Raw genomic sequence first — 11,883 nt, 5'->3', positions numbered from 1 at the left:
ATAGGTTTGTGCCTGATAAGCTTTCATGAAGTGAACCGAGTAAAGGTTGAAGCATTGTGGTGTGGCTACTGCCTTAGGTTGATACACTTGGATTAATGTCTAAGATGTAGTTAAGGCAGAGTTAAAAATGCCTAAGTAACTTGTATTGAATCTGTTAGGATCTTGCTTGTGCTTAGAGAAGTTTTCTTGCAAAGATTAGAACTTGGTTTGTCTTGTTTAATCTGTTGCATTGTTTAAAAGACATTGGTGTTCAATCTTGATGATGCATCAAGGATTGACCCAATGCATTGATGTCTAATCTTGAGTTGGAGGTTGAGTGGTGTTTCAGGTGCACATGAAGTGTTCTTAGTTGATCACCGATCCAAGTTGAAAGAGAAAGACAAAGCCATTGATAAAGCAATGGAGAATGGGCGCTGGAGTGTGTATAAAACACACAAGGCGAGATCATCACTTAAGTCTTGAGGAGACTGATGATCTAAAGGCATTGGAGCTGTAAGGGAAGGGTTGATCAGTGGTTGTATGCGCACATCCTTGAGATGTAGTGCTCCTGATCTTTAGGCTCACTAAGGCTCACTTCAAGCTTGGACCTAGAATCAATCCAAGCTTGAGGGAGGGAAATAAAGTGAGCCACCTGATGATCCTAAGCTCAATGACCTGTTTCCTCCTTACCATTGCAAGCAACCCAAAGAAGGAGCCAACCGGGTCTAGGCAGTGGCGTGCTTAGACAAGAGAGTGTTCAGAGCACTCTTGGCTGTGAGAAGGAGCAGTCTACTCTACCAATGCGGCTTCTGGTGTGAGGTGGTTGGAGAGGTAGCTGAGAGTTCCATAAGCATTCCATCAAGTTGGCGAGTGATGAGGAGTGGTTGCAATGGTTTGTTTGGTCCGGATCATGAAGCCTTCAAACCGTCCAAGCTTGTTCCTTGAGAGGTCTCAAGCTTGAGGGGGAGTGTTGAAGTGGCTTCAATGATCAAGAGAGTTTCAGCAAGTGAGGGATTCAAGTGGCTAGTAAAGAGCCACTCCTCACCATTTATACAAGGGAGTAAACCTGATATATATCTTTATATACATTACATGATAGGTTTATCTCTTGAGAACTGATACACTTGTGGAATGATGTATCAGGTACCTTACTTGGATTATCAATGAAGGAGAGGTGACCTTACCTTATGGAGATGGCTGGAAGCCACGAGAGAAGGGAAGGCACAATCCGAGTTCAAGAAGAAGTCCAAGAAGAGTTGGTGATGTGCAAGAGAAGTGGTGATCTATCTTGCATCACGAGAAGAGGCCATGATCCAAGTGGTTCTTTGGATCCCTTACATTGTTGGTAAGGTACAAAGAACCACTGGCCAATCCCCAGGCCTTGGAAACTTTACTCTTTTTCCCTCATCAAGGTTTTGTCCCAAAGGGTTTTCCTTGGTGAGGTTTTTAATGAGGAAGTTCTTCAAGGTTCCAAGCTTGACTTAGGATCTCCTAAGAGTCAAGCTTGAGGGGGAGTGTTAACTTGAAGAAAGAAATGGGATCAAGAGAAGAAGAATGGAGGAGTTGGGTCTGGTACAAGAATAGGGCAAGCCTTATAGAGATTGCCTATCAAGCTTCAGAAGTGATCTTATGGTGGTGCAAATATAGGGCAAAGTCCAGGAGGGACTTAGAAGAAGGATTAGGAGCAAATGGTTGAGTGTGCAAATATAGGGTGAGACCGGGACGAGGCTGTACGGACTTGTACGGACCTGTACGGACCGGGATCAACCCGGAAAGCATAACTCAACCATTTGAGGCATTTTAGGACTTGTGCAAAATTAGGGTGTTGGTACGGTCAGGAAAGCAATCCGTACATACCCTGATGTTTGTAACAAGCCTAACTTGTGTCCCAAGGAAGAAGCAACTCGTTGGCTAAGTGTTTGAAGAAGCAAGGAGGGCGCCATGGTCTTTATCTAAGCCATGAGACTGTTTGTGGATAAGAGACAGGCTGTGCAAGCTGTCCATGAGCTGTGTATTGACCATGTATCTGGACAGATACATGGGAAGCATTCAGGCGAGTTTAAAGAGCCAATAAGAGGCTGGTCTTCACTTGACAGATTCAAATAAACCAATCAGACACCAAAGAGAGCTTGACCAATCAGATGAAGACCAGACCAACTCTCCATCTCATCCATTCATTTGAATCAAGTTAATAATAACCATTAGATATAGGTTATGAGATTGCAATTGTAATAGGCATATAAAAGAGCCTTAATGGCGATTGTAATAAGCTAAGTGAGAGAGGGGGTTTCCCCTCCTCCTTCATGAAATGAAATGTTCTTTGATACTGGAAACTCTCTAAATCTCTAGACACATAAACACTTAATCTCTCAGTCTCTTAATCTCTGTTCTTAAGTCTCTTATACACTCATAAACACTCTCCCCTTTTGTCTCTCTCAAATCGCCAAGAACAAACACTCTCTTACTCCATTGGAGTTGTTCACACAAACACACAACCAGAGTTTGAGATCTCTTAAAAACTCACATGGTATCAGAGCCAGGTTATTATTAACTTGATTCAATGAGACACAATGAAGGAGAGGTGACCTTACCTTATGGAGATGGCTGGAAGCCACGAGAGAAGGGAAGGCACAATCCGAGTTCAAGAAGAAGTCCAAGAAGAGTTGGTGATGTGCAAGAGAAGTGGTGATCTATCTTGCATCACGAGAAGAGGCCATGATCCAAGTGGTTCTTTGGATCCCTTACATTGTTGGTAAGGTACAAAGAACCACTGGCCAATCCCCAGGCCTTGGAAACTTTACTCTTTTTCCCTCATCAAGGTTTTGTCCCAAAGGGTTTTCCTTGGTGAGGTTTTTAATGAGGAAGTTCTTCAAGGTTCCAAGCTTGACTTAGGATCTCCTAAGAGTCAAGCTTGAGGGGGAGTGTTAACTTGAAGAAAGAAATGGGATCAAGAGAAGAAGAATGGAGGAGTTGGGTCTGGTACAAGAATAGGGCAAGCCTTATAGAGATTGCCTATCAAGCTTCAGAAGTGATCTTATGGTGGTGCAAATATAGGGCAAAGTCCAGGAGGGACTTAGAAGAAGGATTAGGAGCAAATGGTTGAGTGTGCAAATATAGGGTGAGACCGGGACGAGGCTGTACGGACTTGTACGGACCTGTACGGACCGGGATCAACCCGGAAAGCATAACTCAACCATTTGAGGCATTTTAGGACTTGTGCAAAATTAGGGTGTTGGTACGGTCAGGAAAGCAATCCGTACATACCCTGATGTTTGTAACAAGCCTAACTTGTGTCCCAAGGAAGAAGCAACTCGTTGGCTAAGTGTTTGAAGAAGCAAGGAGGGCGCCATGGTCTTTATCTAAGCCATGAGACTGTTTGTGGATAAGAGACAGGCTGTGCAAGCTGTCCATGAGCTGTGTATTGACCATGTATCTGGACAGATACATGGGAAGCATTCAGGCGAGTTTAAAGAGCCAATAAGAGGCTGGTCTTCACTTGACAGATTCAAATAAACCAATCAGACACCAAAGAGAGCTTGACCAATCAGATGAAGACCAGACCAACTCTCCATCTCATCCATTCATTTGAATCAAGTTAATAATAACCATTAGATATAGGTTATGAGATTGCAATTGTAATAGGCATATAAAAGAGCCTTAATGGCGATTGTAATAAGCTAAGTGAGAGAGGGGGTTTCCCCTCCTCCTTCATGAAATGAAATGTTCTTTGATACTGGAAACTCTCTAAATCTCTAGACACATAAACACTTAATCTCTCAGTCTCTTAATCTCTGTTCTTAAGTCTCTTATACACTCATAAACACTCTCCCCTTTTGTCTCTCTCAAATCGCCAAGAACAAACACTCTCTTACTCCATTGGAGTTGTTCACACAAACACACAACCAGAGTTTGAGATCTCTTAAAAACTCACAGACCCGTCCTAACCATTGGGCTACAACGTCTTGTCTAGATAAAACATGGTTGGTGGCTAAAAAAGATCCACCAGAAGATCGAGAACCAGGCAACAAACAAAATGCATAAATTGTTAATCCACACCGTCGATCTAGTAAATTTATTGCTTCTCACCGCAACAAAGCTTGAAACTCAACCAAAGCAGAGACTCTAAACCGGACAACTGCCAATTTACCTTAAAAAAATTTATCTTCACGTTCCCAAACCGACTCTCGTGCTGAGAAAGCAACCAGAGCCAACGACTGGAGGAACAAATCGAAACTTAAAAAAGAGAAGATTTTGGAACGATTCTGAAATATTTGGATGGAAAATCAAGAGATATTTTAACTATCTTTGTGTTTTGAAAATTATTTAGCTATTTTAGCTATTTAATTGTGACTATTTGTATATATTTTGAGTATTTTGAACACCTACAAAATATCTTAAATTTTAGATATTTTTTTGTATCAAATCTGAAAATAATTAATATATTTAAATATATAAATTCAATTAGAATTTATTCCGATATCTAAAATATTTCGGTTTGAATCGAATTGATTATGGTTTTCTAGATACCAAAATTTTGAACCATTCAGATTTTTATCCAGTATCATTTTATAGTTTGATGCTATTTTTGGATTAGATTTTATTTGGTTCTTCGGATTTGAGATTTTTGTCCAGGCCTAGATGCTTGGACATGTTTTCGTTCCATCTCCTACAATGTTCACTCATTTTTACAATTGGCACAAATCCACCCAATAAAGCAATTCACTCTTCACGGAAGTCAACAGAAATTATAAAAAATATTGAGGACCATTTTGAAATTTCTACAATAGTTTTATTGCATTGAACCTTCGCTGAAACCTGTTACAACGCTACTTACTCGGTCTCACCACCTGAAACCAAATCTCTATAAATAGAGAACAAACTCACTTCTCAAGACATCCCACCATAGTTTCTAAATATCAAACATTACAAAAGAACAACTATCTAAGTTCCCTTTGAAAAAACAAGAGAAACAAAAATGGTGGCTTTGACGGCAGAGAAGCAAGATCGGAAACTACTTTCGAGAATAGCCGCTGGTGACGGTCACGGCGAGAATTCAGCTTATTTTGATGGCTGGAAAGCTTATGAAGAAAACTCGTTTCACCCAATTGATAGACCCGATGGAGTTATTCAGATGGGTCTCGCTGAAAACCAGGTAACTTTTCAAACAAGCAACAAAATCCAAGCTTTCTTTCTATAACTTCAAACTTAAAACCCTAACTTTAGTTTTAAATTATGTAGCTTTGTGGAGATTTGATGCGTAAATGGGTTTTAGAACATCCAGAAGCATCGATTTGTACACCAGAAGGTGTTGATCAATTCAGCGACATTGCAATATTCCAGGACTATCATGGCTTGCCTGAATTTAGACAAGTAAGTTCGAGTTCCGGTGATTTTATAAAACACATCGCTTTTGGTTGAAGGATTTTGTACTTAATTGTTGCTTTCTCTTATTGATTCAGGCTGTAGCGAAATTTATGGAGAAGACAAGAAACAACAAAGTTAAGTTTGATCCTGACCGGATTGTTATGAGCGGCGGCGCAACCGGCGCACATGAGACAGTTGCTTTCTGTCTAGCCAATCCCGGCGACGGTTTCTTAGTTCCTACTCCTTATTATCCAGGGTATGTTCAAAAGATCAGATTAGAATTTGGTATAGTATCGTTTTCGTTTTATCTAACTCTGTTTGGTTATGTTTGGTTTCAGGTTTGATAGAGATTTAAGATGGAGAACCGGAGTGAATCTTGTACCGGTTACTTGTCACAGCTCTAACGGCTTTAAGATCACGGTGGAAGACTTGGAAGCTGCGTACGAAAATGCGAACATTCCGGTTAAGGGTTTACTCATAACCAATCCTTCGAATCCTCTTGGTACGACATTAGACCGGGATTGCTTGAAATCTCTGGTTAACTTCACCAATGACAAAGGGATTCACCTCATTGCGGATGAGATTTATGCCGCAACTACTTTTGGTCAATCAGAGTTCATCAGTGTGGCAGAAGTGATCGAGGAGATCCCTGATTGCAACCGCGATTTGATCCATATTGTATATAGTCTTTCCAAAGACATGGGTTTGCCTGGTCTAAGAGTCGGTATAATATACTCTTACAATAACCGGGTGGTTAACATTGCAAGGAAAATGTCAAGTTTTGGTCTGGTCTCAACCCAAACACAGCATCTGATTGCTAACATGTTATCTGACGAAGACTTTGTTGACCAGTTCCTCCGCGAGAGCAAATTACGGTTAGCTGCAAGACACGCAGAGTTAACCATTGGTTTAGACGGTCTAGGCATTGGTTGGTTGAAGGCAGGAGCCGGATTGTTCATATGGATGGATTTAAGAAATCTTCTGAAGACCGCTACATTCGAATCAGAGACCGAGTTATGGCGTGTGATCGTCCACAAGGTGAAGCTTAATGTTTCTCCAGGCGGCTCGTGCCATTGCCACGAACCAGGATGGTTTAGAGTATGTTTTGCAAACATGGACCACAAGACAATGGAGACGGCACTAGAGAGGATCAAAGTGTTCACTAGTCAACTTGAAGAAGAGAGCCTGAACCGGACAAAACCGATGGCAAAGAAGAAGAAGTGTTGGCAGAGTAGCCTGCGGTTGAGCTTTAAGGACACGAGACGGTTTGAGGATGGCTTCTTCTCTCCTCATTCACCGGTTTCACCTTCCCCGCTTTTACGTGCACAGACATAAGACCGTTTCAGTTTTTGACTAGACCAGTCGCTGTAATTTGTAAGATCATAACATTGATCGTTTACGTGTTGTCTCTGATTTACTCGTAACTCTTTTACTATCAAGTTGAATATTCTTACAATGTACATGTTGTAAGTTTAATCGGTTGAATATTAATACATATTAGAAATCAGAATTTCTTTAACAGTGATTGACCGGGTCTATAACTATATGATTTTTAGCAAGAACATTTCCGTTAAGTGATAATAGTAAATAAAACTCAAAATTGGGATGAACTAATATTGTATAAATAAATGTCCATATTAAAAAATTATATGATAGATAATACTCTACTAAAAGAGAAAATGGACATTTGTTTTTTTGGAGAAAATACAAGAACTACTTAAAAAAAATTTTGTTCTTTTTAATAAATAAGAAAAGAACAAAAGAAATAAACATCTAGATATGAGAGCATTGTTTATTTCTTACAACAACATAAATATATTCTTTGAGTTTGAGATTTTGTTCTTATAGTCTAGTTATCATTTTTCAGTCACAACCTAAACAATAAATTTTTTTGATAATTAATAAAAACAAGCAACCTATAATATTAAATTGGGTCGCTAACTTGTTTATACTTGTTAATAATAGTATGTACTGTTGGGATAAAGATCCCACATTGGAAATATGAATGGGACATGAGTAATATATAAGAGACTTGAGTCACACCACTAATTGCCAATTGGTTTTAAGTTGGAAGCCCAAGAAACTTATCATGGTATCAGAGCGGGCCCAATACCCTCCCCTTTTAATCCGGCCCGGATAGTGGTCCGATCAACCCATTAGCTGATGGCCCAGAGAAGACTCAGTTATTCGAGATAGCTAGAAGAGCATTATCTCGGAGGGGTATGATAGATTCGCGAGATTAATGGTTATACGCACCATTATCTCGAGGGAGGGTGTTGGGATAAAGATCCCACATTGGAAATATAAATGGGACATGAGTAATATATAAGGGACTTGAGTCACACCACTAATTGCCAATTGGTTTTAAGTTGGAAGCCCAAGAAACTTATCATGTACTCGTAAATATCAAATTTTATGATTTGATGTCCATATTGATACCGACAAATATTTGAAAAATCGAAATAGATGCAAAACATGTAACGAAGTTAAGGTATGTAATAAATATTGGAGTTTTTTTCTAGTAAACACGACTCAAAATTTCAAGTCAAATACAAAATATGATATGTGTTTTTTTTTATTTTTGAAACTTTTATTTACCTTATTGACCATAGAAGTTCGAGTTATTCACGAAAATATCATTATATTTTGTTTTCAAAAATAATTGTTTAAATCTAGTATCCTCGTCTTTCTCTTTTATTTACAACATTACAATTATCATCGATACATAAACCACTATGAACAACCAATTTCAAACTATAAATGCACATAAAATCGACTTCTATATCTTCATATCCTCATTTCTTACACACATAAACCATGTCTTTCACTTTCTTTCTCATTTCGTTCCAAGATCCCAATTTTTTAATTTCAAATTTATAAGTTTATTGAAATTAGCCAAGTTCATGTTTCTTGGTCAAAAAAGAATGCAGAACTTTCATTAAGAAGTTATATTAAGAAATTTTGTGTTTTTGGAGAAGTCAAACATGAATCTTACCGGATATTTTCTAGAAGTCTTCTGTAAAGTGCTATATTTTCTAGAGAAATATTCTCTCGTATTTTCAAGAATTTTTCAAATACAAAAGTAAAACAATATTTACAAAAAGGTTTATTTCGTAAATTTTCAATTGCAAAAATGACATAAATGATTTTTTTAAAAAACAAGTCTTTTACGTCAATGTTTATTAACTTTCATTTTCTGCAAATTTCAAATGATTTTTTTTTAATATTTTCTTGTTAATTCATGTATATTAGTCAATATTAAGATTCCTGAATGAAAATCATAACTTAATTGATGATAATTATAAGGTTACAACCATTCATGTTTCTTAATGTTTATATCTCTGTTAATTTTGTAAAACTTTAATTTTCAAAAGTGTTAAGTAATTTTAAAAATATGTTTTTTAAAAAAAAGTGTTAATAACTTTAATAATATCAAATTATGTGGTTTAGTGTGTCTTTTTAAATCATAATATATATACTTTTTGAACTATTATGAGATTTGAGTAACTTTAAACTCTTCTATCTATCTATATCGAGTGTTGTGAACTTATTTTTATGTATTTGAACTTATATTATTGTGTTATGGACTTATTGTTATGTTGAAGTTGTGTCAACTGTTATTATAACTCCCCCATTTATTTACACAACCATGATCTTATCAAAGATTTACAATGAACACAATAGTTTACGAGTACAAGAACATGAATAAATGAATTAAGCATTCAACAAAGAAATTTTTAATATATTGGAGACAAATTTTATATATATATATATATATATATATATTATTTACAATATTATATAAACTATCAAAATAAGAGTCTCCTAACCATAAGAGAGAACAAAATTTTCAATGAAATTAGACTATGAATTAAAAGACAGAAGTCTTCTAATTCGTAGTTAAATTTAATTTAAAATATAATATTCTCGCTTAAAATTTTGAAATCCCATTTAATTCGCGTGAATTATGCCTAGAAGTCTTTCCAGAAGTCTGCTTGATAAGTCTGCTCGTGAAGCCTACCGAGAAGTATTTCGTGATGTCTGTCAAGAAGTCTTCCGCAGTCTATTATTTTCCTCATATCTAAAAGACTTGCATATCCAAAACTTTAAAATAGCTTCAAAAAAGAGAAAAATTCGATACTAAACTTTTATGCTTAAATAGTATATATAAAACAAATCACATTAGGTTGAATATATAAGTTTTTCAATCTTTACATCTAATACACACAATACATATCCAAAATATGTAGATCTATATTTAAAAAAGTGGAAGATGAAACAAAACTTGCAAAAACAAGATACAATAGTAATAAAAACATGAGATAAAAAGATAAGAAATTGATATAAAGTTTGTTGTCTTCAAGTCAAAGAGAGCATAAAGAGATTATAGAGTTGTAAAGTGAGAAGAATTATACTTTTGTTGCAGCTATTTGAGAGAAAGATAAATAATCTGTACATTTTCTTTATATAAGGAGACAAATATTCCAATCAGAAAAAACATTTTTGGTTCGGAAAACTTCATCAAAAGTCTTCTAGCATAAAATGCACTAGAAGACTACCCAAGAAATCTTTTCAACCCTTAATTTACTATTCATCTTAGAAGACTTACCAAAATTATTTTCTAGAAGACTTTTCCATAAGTCGAGAAGACTTCTAAAGAAGTATTTTGGATAAGTTTACTAACAAAGTTTAAAGTCTGACTCAGATCTAAAAACACATATATCCAAAACGTTAAAATGGCTTCAAAACAGAGAAAAACTTTAAAAGTTAAAATTTTATGCTCAAATAATAAATAAATCAATCACAACAGGTAGAATCTCTAACTTTTTCGAAGCTAACATATAAAAACACACAAAATACATATCCAAAATTTATAGATCTATCTTTAAAGAAGTGGAAGATGAGAACCATGAAATGAAAAACCTATAAAACAAAACAATTTAGTGAGAAAGACATGAAACAGAAAATGAAAAAATTGATATAAAGTTTGGTGTTTCAAATAGACTACAAAGATGTTGGAGAGTTTTAGAGTGAGAAACATTACTTTTTTTTGCAGCCATTTAAGATGACGATAAAGAATGTGTAAATTTCCTTTATATGAAGAGACAAACTTTCAGTTAGCTTAAATATTTTCGGTTTAAAATACTTCTCGAGAAGTATTTTAATGCATCATATGTTAGAAACATACCAACAAAATCTTCTAAACCTTAAAATCAAATAGCTAACTAAATAGCAACAAATACTTCATTAAACATATATGATCAACTTATAAAGTGTTTGATATAATATATAAAACTAAATAAATCTGTGTCAAAGTTAATTTTCTTAATTTTTTTTTAAGATTATAAAATATAAAAAATACTCCAAAATATGCTACCAATTCTTAAACCAAGGACAATCTTGACTTACAACCTATATTCACTCATTTATATTGAAAACAATTTAATTTTAGTATATCTAAATTTACATCATTTAGAATTGTTTATAATTACATGATTTCAATTTATTTTTCATCAAATATTTTTCTATAAATTATTTTTAAGATTAAATACATGGGAAAACTTCACCAACCTTAGAAAAATTCACATGGTTATAATGGTAAAAATGATTATATATTTTTGTTTGGTCATAAGGAGATGATTATAATTTCACTACCATTTTATGTTAATTTTATATTTAATTGAATTTGTGGTAAAATTTTGCATTCAAATAAAAAATTTAGATCATTTTTGACAAAACCTCCATAAATATTTGTGTCTAGTCCTACTTATAATACTAGAGATGGGCAAAAAAAAAAAAAACTGGTGTAGTTGCAAGTACTCTAGCGGTTATGTAGTTTGTATTTGACTTAAGAGTGATGAGTGGCCTGGTGGTAAAAGTTTCACGGTCATGAGTTCCGTCATTTAGGTTTGAGTTCTAGTCACCGTCGATTAAAATGATGTGAAAAAGACGGTCCTCCTGGATATCTTTGGTGGACTCTCCGGCTTAGCTCCGGTGGACGGTCATTAGATGGTAGTCAGATCTTTTTCGAAGACATCCAGATACTAGGATCATCAAAAAAAAGAAAAAACTGAACCAATCTGAAAAACAACCAAACTAGACCAATCAAATACAAACCGATCCAAACTAAACAAAAACATATACTTCATAGATTCAATTAAAGTTTTAATAAATTTTCGATCTGGTTCGGTTTTAGACCAAAACAAACTAAACCGAAATACAAAAGAATTTATTAAATTAAGTTATTTTTATTTATTATACAAAAGTATCAATTAATCTAAACCAAACAAAATTCGGTTTACTTCAATCGTTTTTATTTAGAACCAAAATATCAAACCGAACTGAACCAAAATTTAAACCTAAATACCCACCCCTAAATACCACATAAATTTTCTCTTTAGTTGCTTTAGGAGCAAATGCTATAGTATATTCTCAGTTGGGCCCTTTTCTTATGGACCTTAAACAATTAGAACTTATATCAAAACCCAATACAAATCAAAGAAACCCTAATTCAAAAACCATTTTTAAACCCCTCACACT

The 11,883-nt window shown here is 35.2% G+C and overlaps 1 protein-coding gene across 1 annotated transcript; it reads left to right on the top strand.

Annotated features, from left to right (window-relative positions):
• The first annotated feature begins 4,867 nt into the window (after positions 1 to 4,867).
• LOC108830480 (1-aminocyclopropane-1-carboxylate synthase 6) lies at positions 4,868 to 6,864 on the top strand. Its single transcript, XM_018604071.2, has 4 exons — positions 4,868 to 5,131; positions 5,218 to 5,349; positions 5,439 to 5,599; positions 5,682 to 6,864. The coding sequence occupies exons 1-4, from the start codon at positions 4,955 to 4,957 to the stop codon at positions 6,676 to 6,678; spliced, it is 1,467 nt and encodes a 488-aa protein (XP_018459573.2). The 5' UTR covers positions 4,868 to 4,954; the 3' UTR covers positions 6,679 to 6,864.
• The last annotated feature ends 5,019 nt before the right edge of the window (positions 6,865 to 11,883 follow it).

The sequence above is a fragment of the Raphanus sativus genome, chromosome 2 (assembly GCF_000801105.2).
Source record: "Raphanus sativus cultivar WK10039 chromosome 2, ASM80110v3, whole genome shotgun sequence".
Lineage (NCBI taxonomy): Eukaryota > Viridiplantae > Streptophyta > Magnoliopsida > Brassicales > Brassicaceae > Raphanus > Raphanus sativus.
This window is presented reverse-complemented; position numbering and strand designations above follow the sequence as displayed.